This window comes from Amblyomma mixtum, chromosome 8, assembly GCF_055824585.1.
Source record: "Amblyomma mixtum isolate Tamu chromosome 8, ASM5582458v1, whole genome shotgun sequence".
NCBI classification, from domain to species: Eukaryota; Metazoa; Arthropoda; class Arachnida; order Ixodida; family Ixodidae; genus Amblyomma; species Amblyomma mixtum.
In genome coordinates, this window is record NC_143019.1 from 84,991,406 (window position 1) to 85,004,225 (window position 12,820).

General features: G+C 46.9%; 1 protein-coding gene across 2 annotated transcripts; it reads right to left on the reverse strand.

Annotated features, from left to right (window-relative positions):
- Positions 1-583: 583 nt before the first annotated feature.
- On the reverse strand, positions 584-12,737 carry LOC149333262 (uncharacterized). Of its 2 annotated transcripts, XM_089556022.1 has the most exons (4): positions 12,673-12,704; positions 12,514-12,608; positions 6,389-6,494; positions 584-2,022 (listed from the first exon to the last, which is right to left on the reverse strand). In XM_089556022.1, exons 2-4 carry the CDS (start codon positions 12,518-12,520, stop codon positions 717-719), a joined length of 1,419 nt encoding a protein of 472 aa, XP_089412148.1. In that variant the 5' UTR covers positions 12,521-12,608; positions 12,673-12,704; the 3' UTR covers positions 584-716. The 2 variants fall into 2 exon arrangements, with proteins under 2 accessions (XP_089412148.1, XP_089412147.1); XM_089556021.1 differs by having other exon boundaries at positions 12,514-12,737.
- Positions 12,738-12,820: the final 83 nt, after the last annotated feature.

Below are 12,820 nucleotides of genomic sequence, written 5' to 3' on the forward strand. Positions count from 1 at the left end.
GCCGAAGGCACTGCCGTGATGACTTCCGGTGGATGTGACGTCACACCGTTCCCGTGGCTATATTGACATCCACGCTATTTCGACATTTTTGCCTATAATTAATTAATTAATCTACAGTCATTAGTTAGTTAATTAATTATAGGCAAAATTGTCGAAATAGCGCTCGACAGTCATTGCCGCCGCGGTGGCTCAGTGGCTATGGTGCTCGGCTGCTGTCCCGAAAAACGCGGGTTCGATCCCGGCCGCGGCGGTTGAATTTCTTTGGAGGAGAAATTCGAGGCCCGTGTACTGTGCGATGTCAGTGCACGTTGAAGAACCCCAGGTGGTCGAAATTTCCGCAGCCCTCCACTACGGCGTCTCTCATAGCCTTAGTCGCTTTGGGACGTTAAGCCCCATAAAACCAAACCAAACCTAATCTACAGTCATTAAACTTGGCTGCTTCATTCATTATTTTTACCTCTATCTGAAGCAACCACTGTTTTTCTTCTATCTTTTTTAGTTCCCGAGTTAAGCGCGTGTGACACACTTTGTTAATGGACGACAGTATGAGCCATTAAAGGCTTTCGCCTTAAAAAGTTCTAAATCTAAACAAAATATAAAACATTTAATTTTTCTCAGGACACATTACAACTAAAGAGCAGTACAAACCCTCAAGTTACATGTGGCCATGCCAGCTACTCTGGTGGCATGAATATATAAGAACCAAGCTTCCAAGCTTAGGACTCGACCGAGTGCTTCCTGTCTTTGTGACGCTTGAGGTGGTGCTTCAGGGCAAACCCTTCGCCACACACATCACAGACAAACAACACCACCCGGTCGTGCGACTTCAAGTGTGTCTTCAGGTTGCTGTTCTGCTTGAAAGTCTTGTCACACAAGTGGCACTGGAACAGGTACGTCGCTGCGAACAGCTGTTCTTTGTGTTTACGAGCCACGTGCGACTTGAGGGCATCCCACTCGCCAAAGGCTTCCTCGCACCTTGGGCACTTGTAATGCGGAGAACTCAGCTTTACGATGCTGGCAGCAGCAGCCGCATTGTCTGTCTTCGCGCAAGGCATTGCTGTGTCTTCAACGTGATGTTTGGAGTCCGCTTCCAGCGGCTGCGAACCTGGAACATCAGAGGAGCTAGACTGATTGTCGTCTTTGCCGCCCCTGTTCGTGGGTGCTTCACCGTGCTTGTCACGACGGTTCGAGGTGGCACGGGAACGCTTCGTGGCCTTGGGGTTGTTCTTTTTGCCACGCAGCTTCACACTGACGCTCCACTGAAGCTTCTTGGCTGTGCTTGGTTGAGTGTTGGAAACGTCCTGGTCGGACGCGCCGTGTTCTGTTTCGTCGCTACTCGTCTCGATGCCTTCACGTTCTTGAGCACGCAACGATCTCCCATCTTCCTCCTCTCCTTCCGAATCATCTTCTTCCTCGGAGGATTCAGACGATGATGACCCATGCCAGCAAGCCATGTGTGCTTTCAAATCCGCTTCCAGCACGAATCCCTTCCCACAGTCGCTGCACCTGTGGAAGTCACCGCACGTTCTCCTGTGGGCCTCCAGGCGCTTTGGACCATGGAACACCTTGGCGCAGTTTGGGCAAGGCGATGGTTTGCCCTTGTCCTTTTCTCTCTCGAACGTCTGCAAATGCCGCAACAGGTTGGACTTCTGGGGGAACGCTCGATCGCACACGGCACACCGGTACCGGCACGCGGCGCTGTGCGTGCGTTTGTGCGCCGACAGCGTGGCGATGCTCGCGAACTGTGCCGGGCAGTGGCGGCACTGGAGAGTCCGTCGGTGCAGCGGCAGGTGTGTGGGCAGGTGATTGTGCAGTGCCGACCGCGTGCCGAACTCCTGCGGGCAGTAGCGGCACGGGTAAGCACGCTCGCCAGTGTGGCTGGGGGTGTGCTGGTCCAGCTCGAAGGCTGTGCAGAAGGTCTTGTCGCAGATCGAGCATCGGTACGGCTTGTTGCCCTCGTGGCGGCGGATGTGTGTAGCGAGGTCCTGGGACCTTCTGAACGACTTGGGGCACTTCGGGCACCTGCATGGGATACCAAAGTAATGTTCAATAGCCTTGCAAGGGAACAGCAGTTCGCAATTGGTAGCCAGGTGCTAGAAGTAGTAAGAGAATATGTCTACTTAGGGCAGGTAGTGACTGCAGATCCGGATCATGAGAGGGAAATAACTCGAAGAATAAGAATGGGGTGGAGTGCATATGGCAGGTTCTCTCAGGTCATGAATGGTAGCTTACCAATATCCATGAAGAGAAAAGTATATAACAGCTGTATCCTACCGGTACTCACCTATGGGGCAGAAACGTGGAGGCTAACAAAGAGGGTTCAGCTTAAGTTAAGAACAACGCAGCGAGCTATGGAAAGGAAAATGATAGGTGTAGCGTTAAGAGATCGGAAGAGGGCGGAGTGGGTGAGGGAATAAACGCGGGTTAATGACATCCTAGTTGAAATCAGGAGGAAGAAGTGGGCTTGGGCAGGCCATGTAATGCGAAGGCAAGATAACCGCTGGTCCTTAAGGGTAACGGAGTGGATTCCAAGAGAAGGCAAGCGTAGCAGGGGACGGCAGAAAGTTAGGTGGGCGGATGAGATAAAGAAGTTTGCGGGGATACAGTGGCCGCAACTGGCAAAGGACAGGGTTAATAGGAGAGACATGGGAGAGGCCTTTGCCCTGCAGTGGGTGTAGTCAGACTGATGATGATGATGATGGGATAGGAGAGCGAATTTAGAATTGAATGTTGCGGGCAGGATCGGCCACTGTGTCGAAGATGCAGTCATGTCGTGTGAACCTATACTCCGGTTCATACGTACCGTATTTACTCGCATATAGGTCGACCTTTTTTTTCAGAAATGTTGCCCATAATTAGTTATCGACCTATATTCGTGACCAAAGAACCTCGATCTTTATTCGTGACGCAGGTCATCATCATCATGTGGGCGCACACAGTGAGTTCTGTGTGTACCCGCATTGCTCTTTCGCTCATTTCTGTGGTCTTATCGTGGTAGACAGCTTAGGAAGCAGTATATTTTGGTGTCTTGGGCAGAAGCGGTGATAGTAAAGCACGGGAGGTTTTGGAGGCATACCACATAAGAAAAAGAGGAAAAAGTTGTGTCAGCGATAGATCTGTGAACCTATTTAAAGCTGAGATTTCATATCTCGAACGGTTCTGTTGATTTCACATCAGGTTTCTTTCTGTGCGTGCCTAAGTTTCTGTATATTTGCTGGCTTTTCAGAGATTAAAGTCAGATGAAGTGTGTGCTTGTTCTACGTCATATGAGCATGTTTTTCAAAAGATATGGGTCGACTTTTATTCGAATAATTTTTTTTATTTCTCGGTGAGCCCAATGTATAGGGGTCGACCTATATTCGTGGTCGACCTATATGCGAGTAAATACGGTAGCAGGCAATGCTGTGGAGGCTGCGGATAGCGCGTCTGCAAAATCATATCGCTCCACTACGTACCGTCCGTTCTTCTCAAAATTCCGAGGAGTGCTTGGACAAAAACAAAGACAGGTATAATACGATGTGGTAGGATTGAAAATTAGTCGAAACAGTGAGGCGCTCACAGTGTTCGGGCCCCCAGGCTATAGCTTTCACTGAGTGTGAACTACGGTTTAGGGGTGGAATGAGTAGCAGCAATTCGCCCTGCCAACTGCATATCATACTACCACATGTAATTCCTGCTTCTTGAAGCATCGATGAGTCGCAGGACGAAAATGTAGTGAGACGTAGAATAAAGTTTTGGAGGGTGCCAGTCATGGCATTTAAGGTTTGTCGCAACGAAATAAGCTCGTGTTCACATTGGTTGTACGGCGAACTACTTTTTAGGCGCAGACTTAGCCTGCTATGTATGAAATGGAGTATAGACAAATGTACACTGTAACTCACATGGCTGAACTGCACCAGGCAGCCTCCTGAATAGTTTACAGATGAGCACATATCTACAAAACTCTGAAGCTAAGTAGGATGGGCTAGTTTATAGATTTGTTTTGGTTGTAACAGAGCAAACAGACTAAATATGGAAAAAAAATTACGAGGAACTTTAGCAGCTAAAGTGGTGAAAGGCGAAAGCCTGAGTACTGCCTTCTGCTACGCGATTGTTCACTTCAAATTCTGTTGGTGCATTAACTGCCAATTAATGACGCTTAAGCTTCGCCTTTAGGAGTGGAACGCGACAGCGTGTTGTAGCGCTGCTAGGCGGTCCATGGAACGCCACCACCCATGCGGCGCGATGCGTTGCCCTTTGAATGCAACGCTTTTTGAGGAAAGGTTCTACGCCTTGCTCATGGGTAAATTGGTTTTTGAGGAAAGGATATGTATCTGTCTCTCATATCTCGGTGGACACCTAAACCTCGCCATAACGGGAGGGAGGAAGATGGGAGTGAACGAAGACACCGTATTCACTAGACGCGCCTTTGTTCATTCCGAACCATCGAGCTGGCATGGCGGAGTGGTAGCGTGCTCGTCTCGCACACCGGAGACCGGGGTTCGATTCCCGAGCTCGGCCAATTTCCTACTCGGTTTTATTTATTTATCTGGTCTGACTAGAAAGGTTAATTAGGCTAATTGGTTAAGTAAGTACCACTAACCTGGAGCATCACTATACGATCCCTTTAATTGGTTGCATGGTTAGAAGCCAAAGTACAATTGGCCCCTTTTGAAATTCGCGCACTGTGACGTCATGACCGTTTCGACCAATTGAAAAGCGTGACATTTCTGTCGACAGCTTCTGCTTACAACGATGAGGCATTAAAGGCTTCCGCCTTAAAAGAAGACGGAACACACAGATGAGCACCGACTCGCAACTACAATTTCTTATTCAGAAAAACCATACACTTATACAATCACAATACCTGTGAGAGCTAATGGGCCTTATGTGATCGCAGCTACAGTAAAACCTAACTAACCTGAAGTTGTTGGGACCATGAAAAATATTCCAATTAACTGGATTTTCAAATTAACCGACACAGTAAAAAAATCCATAAAATAAGCAACAAATTTCAGCGTTTCCGAAGTCAATGACTATGAACAGCGACAGTTTTTGTCTGCTGCTTGCTGCTGGCACCTCTCAACTCTGCAAAGCGACTACAGGGAGTAGTTAGGTTTATAAGCGGTGTTTCCTAGCTGGAATCACCAAAGAGCTGTGGGCAAAAATGACATATTTTCTATTTTGAGAAACTAATCCATCCACTTTGTATTTCTCTTTATAGCTTAGGTTTATTAGGGTTTAACGTCCCAAAGCAACTGAGGCTATGAGGGACGCCGTAGTGAAGGTCTCCAGAAATTTCGACCACCTGGGGTTCTTTAACGTGCACTGACATCGCACAGTACTCGGGCCTCTAGAATTTTGCCTCCATCGAAATTCAGCCGCCGCGGCCAGGATCGAACCCGCGTCTTTCGGGTCAGCAGCCGAGCGCCGTAACCACTGAGCCACCGCGGCAGGGCTTCTCTTTATAGCGTCCCTTTAAAGGGGCCCAGAAACACAATCTTAGTTAACTGTTTTGCCTGTTGATTGCATACAGTGAGTTATAATGGTGCTATTAGCGTCGGTAATACCACGTATATTTCGTTTTTTAATATTTTAATGTCCTCCCAAAAACAACTTCATGGCTCTGATGGTGTCGCCACACAGTGGCGGGTTTTTAGCAGCGGATATGACATCACCTGGCGCGAGCTTGATGATTGGACAAACAGTAAATATACTGCAAATTGTGTGAATAAATAGAGACACATTTTGTCACCTGTCTGTGTTTTATATTAGATCAACAAAAACGATTTGTTTGTCTTAGATAAAACCCCTGCAAAGCAAGTAAAATAAAAATACACCACCAGGGGTGCTCTGGCATGGAAACAACGCTGCCAGTCTCAGCATGAACGAGTTACAGAGAGCAGGCAACCATGGAGTACAAACTTCCGCGACGTGCTCTGTCTGGCTGTTTTGATTGGTTGCGCCAGGTGCCGTCATTGGGAGAGCGAAATAGGAGTGGGAAGCCCCGCCAAAATCGAGTTGAGGGCAGCGTTTTGTTTGCTTGTATTTTTAAATTTCTGCACTGAATAACTCCCATTCCTGTGCATCGATTCCTGTAATTCTTTTTAAGCCAGCATCTGTGTGACATAAAGAACCCACCTGAAATATAGCCGGTATTCCCCCAGGCAGTGTTTCGCAGCCCCTTTAAGAAACGAGTCAACATTTTATGATGCATGAACCTCTGAAACTATCTTCTAGTGAATTCAGAGCAATGGCAAAGGAAGCACAGTTGTGTGACAGTGCAAATTGCTTGCACGATCAACCTTTTCACAAACTGACGGCCTATCAGAAAGACAAGTTTCTCGAGATGATCGAGTCGTTCTGGAGAGCCCCCCGTCGGGGAAAAACAGTCCGTAGCCTTGCTCACCCGTGGGTGCGTATCGGCTGTCGCCGCCGCCGGCGCTTCACCGGAGGTGTTGGTGGGCTCTCCGAATCACTGCTGCTGGTACTGGAACCGCTGCTGCTGGAAGTGCCTAAGTTTCAACCAGAGAGGGCGAGGAAAGAAAAAAAAAACAAGAAAGAAACATCACACAGCAGCAATCAAAGTGTGAGGCAGTTCAACCCGCATTTCCCACAGGCCTCTCCACCCCTGGCTCCACTGGTTGAAAACAAACTGCCAGCGCCTGCTGCACATCATCATCGTCACCCTGACTACGCCCACAGCAGGGCAAAGGCCTCTCCCATGTCTCTCCAATTAACCCTGTCCTTTGCCAGCTGTGGCCACCGTATTCCCGCAAATTTCTTAATCTCACCCGCCCACCTAACTTTCTGCCGCCCCCTGCTACGGTTGCCTTTTCTTGGAATTCACTCCGTTACCCTTAAGGACCAGCGGTTATCCTGCCTTTGCATTACGTGCCCTGCCCAAGCCCATTTCTTCCTCTTGATTTCGTCTAGGATGTCATTAACCCGCGTTTGTTCTCTCATCCACTCTGCCCGCATCCGATCTCTTAACGTTACATCTATCATTTTTCTTTCCATAGCTCGCTGCGTTGTCCTGAACTTAAACTGAACCCTCTTTGTTAGCCACCACGTTATGCCCCATAGGTGAGTGCCGGTAAGATGCAGCTGTTGTAGACTTTTCTCTTGAGGGATATTAGTAAACTGCCATTCATGATCTTGTTAGCGATGGGTGCATGCAACAGTTGGCAGTAGCTGTCAAGCACACACTTGCCACTTCGCAGGCACAGTTTGAAGCCTCATGGAACTGTTATTTTGTGAACTGTTATTTTGTGAATCTAACCAGCTTAGCATGTATAACCTCTGACCACATGATTTAAAAGTGTACTTTGTAAATAATATTCCATAACTTCTTTTCATGTATTGTAGTTTGTGTATGTATCGGTGTCCTTTTCCCATTTGTCATCAACCCAGCAGTGTGTATAACTTTCAAATGCATTTGTTCAGTTTTAATTGTTTTTCTAGTTTCAAACTACATCTCTGTGTAGCAATCCTTTCAATCGTAAATATTATAAATTCTTTCTATAGTGTGCTCATATGCGACCTGCCACCGTTGTATGTATGTGTTATCTTATTTATTATTTTGTAATGGCTCTTATATGAGCCACAGGCATTTTCAAGCTATTTTCTTTAGCTTTTGGCCTGTGGCTCATTCTAAAGAATGTGCACATTTGTGAAATAAACTTTGGATTCAATTCAATTCAATTCAATAATAAAGTTTCAGTTTCAGCACATGCAGGCCACTAAGTTCTTGGCAAATAAGTGGAACCGAAATGTCCTGGCCCACAGATCACATGACTCCTTCCTACAATATTTACCAATAGAGTGCGCTACCATACTGTCTGCCCTGAAGACCTTATGCTGGTCTTTACGAACACTCTTTATGCTGCAAAGCGACCATCTGAGGAAGTCATGGCCGCACTAGTCAAGATAGCATGAATGACCATGAAAAGCATGCGCATGGCTAGCACGTGTTTGCGAAATTGCTGCACACATCAGCTTCGCATTCTTGTACTTCTTGTAGCTCCTCATATTTTGATGATACTTGGCCGTTCAAATAGCACTGCACTTGAAAACGGACCAACTGTGGCCGACAAAGAAGTCACCTGATGATCACAGTCACTGCAATCCTCAAGGACTATCGCTTGTCTCTTGGTTTTACACAATTTCCGGCTTTATCCGAGCTCTGTTAGGTATGAGCACACTGGAGAAAAGACGCGCAGCATGCTGGTGACGGAAAGCGCACACTGTGAAAGGGACAGCCACACCGGCGGCGAGGAATACGCGAGATGGCACCGCCACGCCATGGTGCTGCGCAAAACTCTCTCCATGTCAAACCGGTTGAGGTCCCTGCTTCTGGAGGAGCATGCGCGCGGCCCCGCCGGCACTGGAATGCAACTTTGGTAAGACCAAGAGGTGGCAGCACTGATGCTCCCCACTTGACTAAGTCGGGCACCCCTCATTGGTCTTCCCACTTCGCGGCATGCAGCGAGCCACAGAAAATGGCCTTGCAACCAATTTGTTGCGCAGCAGAAAGACCTGCCGTTGAGGCAGGTTTTGCGGCAACGGTCCTTGCTGAGGACATCACATGGATGATGAGTTGATCGGTTATGTGTGACCTTGGGGAAAGGCACTTATGGGTGCCAATTTCCCTTCTCATCTGACTTCAGCAAGCACCTTGCCACCGCCAGTGCACCGCGTGGTTTTCCGCCCATGCGTCCGTACCTTTCTCAGTAAAAATGGCATATCTGCTCTCTTGAGACACTAACCTCACAATCTAACTGGACACAGTGTTCCAAATAATATGTATCGCTTACTTTCAGAAGTTACTGCCAGTGCATTACATACCAGTTTCTCCATCATTTTGTTTAGTACTCTCCTTAATAATTTACTATTACAACGCACAATACATCATCATCACCATCAGCCTGACTATGCCCACTGCAGGGCAAAGGCCTCTACCATGTCTCTCCAATTAACCCTGTCCTTTTCCAGCTGCAGCCCCCGTATTCCCACAAACATCTTCATCTCATCCGCCCGCCTAACTTTCTGCCGCCCCCTGCTACGCTTGCCTTCTCTTAGAACCCACTCCGTTACCGTTGCTCACCAGCAGTGATCTTGCCTTTACATTACATGCCCAGCCCAAGCCCATTTCTACCTCTCGATTTCGACTAGGATGTCATTAACCCGCGCTTGTTAACGCCCGCTTCATATCTCTTAACATTACACCTGTCAGTTTTCTTTCCATAGCTCGCTGCATTGTCCTTAACTTAAGCTCAACCGTCTTTGTTAGATTCCACATTTCTGCCCCATAGGTGAGTACAGCCAAACATAACAGAATGCACTGATAAATCTTCAGCACTGTTCTAACTATACAACATGAAATTTTTCGCATCCACTGTTAGTTAGCAAATGTTAGTTTGTTTTTTGCTGCTAAAGCGCAGTTCACAGAAACACTGATTTCTGCTGTCAGTGGTGGCGGCATACGATCGGCGCACGGCTAGGGTGCCTCAATTTAAACATCGAGGTAGTCTACGCACAGCTCGATCAGTATCCCTGCCGTGTCGGCCTTGGCATGCTGTTTCTGGGTCTCAGCTCACCACTTTGCGCTGTGTAGTGTCTCACTGTGCGCTGGTGTGCGAAATCTTTGGCGCTTGGCACCGTACGCAAGGAGAAGCGACAGTGCCCAGTCGGGATTTGTCTCCTTGATCTACTTGGGGGGGGGGTCACCATTTCAACACAAAACATTCAGGTTAATCAGTCATGCTTTCCTTATTTTGCCATTACTACACATTCGACGGTCGAAATTGTGAATTTACCTATGAAGTGCACACCACATACTCGATGGAAGCAGTTCTCAAGGCTGAAGCTGGCATGTTTAATGTGCGCCACATGCAAACTCAATCGCTGTGTTCAGCGTGCCTTTATTCACTCGCATAGGGAGGAAGTTTGTGTTCGTCAGATGTTCGCTCACACGGCTGCCGTTGCACCTGGACTCGCCAAACATAATGCACACTGCGGTACTGTAACAATGCAGAATGCACAACATAGAGTTTCTTACTATTACCTAGAGGGAAAGCTGGCGGCGCTGCACTTCAGCCACCATGGACGCTCAAAGCATCATGGGGCGGTGAGCTACTTGTTACGAGACAGTTGTAGTTTTTCGCGAACACGGAGTGGCACTACCGATACGTTTCCTTCCGAAAACGCTGTTCGTGTGTGCGCAGACATCGCAGACGACTTTCGCGCGAATGCAGTGTGTAAAAACCATAGTAGTGAAACCACAACGACACACAACGCCAATAAAAGGTGTCACTTTTCCAAAATGCCATTAAAAAACCTTCTAAAGTATTTAAGCAACTAAATTATTTTAAAAAACATATTTTCTTCTAAAAGCACGCCTGTTGAACACGAAATATTAGGTTTTATAATTTTCAATACTTGGCCAATAGGAGAGCGAGTCGTCTCTTACTTTGGGCGAACTTTGCACTTAAAGGCTTTCCTGCTCGTTTGTTGCAATTTACAGACAGGATATTGAATGTTAGGACATTCGTATTTATCGGACAGCTTTATTTTTGCATTATTTTTTGGCCAAAAGTTGTAGTTCTGCAGTCGGTAGCTCACCGCCCCATGATGCTTTGAGCGCCCATGGTGGCTGAAGTGGTCACGAGGGGCCTCTATGCAAACTCCCATAGACGGCTTGCCAGCTTTCCCTCTAGGTAATAGTAAGAAACTCTATGATGCAGAATGCACAATGCGGGTGTTGGTGGTTCGTAACACGGCGGAAGCATACCCCCGGATTCCTTTCACTGACGTCAGCGCAAGCTAAGTAAAAGTGAAGTTTCACAAACTCGACACCTGTAAAAATAGAGCCAGAGTGCTCAAGAAGCAAGCATAACAGGAATGTAGAGCAGCCACCAATAACGTACTTTCAGCAGTGCTAAGACAATTTGCAAGCGAGTACAGCAAATGCAATTGCTTGTGAATGAGCGCATCTGGTCATACAAAGATCAGGAGTAAGAAAACAGAGTGAATGTTTGGCTTGGTTTATGGGGGTTTAATATCCCAAAGCGACTCAAGCTATGAGGGGCACCATAGTGAAGGTTTCCGGAAATTTCAATCACTTAGGGTTCTTTAAAGTGCACTAACATCGCACAGTACATGGGCCTCAAGCATTTCACCTCCATCGAAATGTGACCGCCGCGGCTGGGATCGAACCCGCGTCTTTCGGGTCAGCAGCCCAGTACCATAACCACTGAGCCACTGCATCGGCTCAGAGTGACGGATACCACACTCGCATGGTCTGATATTGATTGAACATTTCCTCAACCACAATGAATTTGCACCTTTCGCTACTGCTGGTGAAATCCCATAATCTTTACTTTTTTGTACCAGATATCTAAACTTCAAGACACAGATTAACACAGCGCAACGAAACGGGGGCAAGAAGGAACACGAAACACAGGACGGGCGCTGACTATCAACTTTTTATTGCGTCTTTAATGGTAGACTATTTATTAAAGTATAAAGTTTCTTAAAGTATGAACCAACTAGCCTACACCAGAATCCTCTTAGATATTTAAAATTGCCGGATGACAGCTCAGAAAAGAGCATTAGCTACGACAGAGGACAAGAATTTACACCATGCTTAGAAGCTGCAAGCATCTCATTGCACGTGTAAAAACCTCACACTGGTTTTCGAAAACAGCCTGAGAAGACCAACACCTAAAGAAACGCATTTCAACTTCATCAAATTTTCGTTTGCGTGGTTTTCTGCGGCTCTCATGATGTTCGTTTGGTAGCAATTGAAAATGTTTTCGTATCACTTCCTGAAAATTCATGTCATCGATCATGGCATTGCTGGCTGGAAGTAAATGGCAGTGTCGTATAGCCTCAGAGATCCACAAACAATGAAGTACATATGAAACCATTTTAGTCTCTTTTTGCGGAAATGCCCAATGGCAGCGACACCTGCACTTCAGCTTTTGGCCTTCTCTAGCTAATAAAAGAACCGATTTCAGTGCAAGTAACCATTTTGTGCTTTGAATGCAGTGAACAGTTAAATTAACTTCAACATTTCCTCGGCGCTCCTTGAATTGTGTGGCTAATGGCAGGAACTACTCATCAATGCCAAGTTTTTGCTCTTCACAGAGGGGGATCGGCCACGGTGTGTTGCAAATTAAGAGGAAAGACATACGGACGTAATTGTTGAATTTTTGAGTTGTATGTATATAATTCAGAAAATTATAACTAACAAAGGGAGTCTCCCTGAGGCAATGGTGTAATCAAGAAGAGAATCGCACACCGGTTTTAGGACGTGTCCGCTGGCGCTTGCACCAAAGGAGAGGAGCACCGGAATAGAAACACGAAGCCTCAATCTAGAGAGGGGGATCTCCAAATAAGCTCTTCGCAGGGAAGCAAAGACAGCAGGATAAAGTGATCAAGCGATTAAAAAACAAGCATCTTTTTCTTCTCGGAACAAAGAACAGTGCGACGACATGCGTTCATGTGGTGGAGTCGGTGAAATGCACTTACTTTCCATAGCGGGAGATCAGCAGGACACAGTACGAAGTGCTGACAAGATGTCAACCGAGCGTGGACAGATGTTGACGCAGCGCAGTCAAGAGGGTCTGCAAAACACCACTACACCGTGATTAGTAGAGTACTACCAGGACCAACCATAACTATTATTACACCGGCGACGTCGCCATGGTGCTTCTGTTGAACTTTGAAATTTGGCTTTTTCCTTCCTCCATGAAATTTGGTGATCCTGATGGTGATGGGTTTCCAGCCGTTGTTTCAGCTTCCTTGGTGTTTGTGGTTTCTATGGCGACAAGGTTCA

Coding starts and splice junctions, on each gene's coding strand:
- LOC149333262 (XM_089556021.1), bottom strand. Junction 2,023..6,388: donor CAGCCGATACGCACCCACGG/GTGAGCAAGGCT, acceptor TATCCCATGCAG/GTGCCCGAAGTGCCCCAAGT.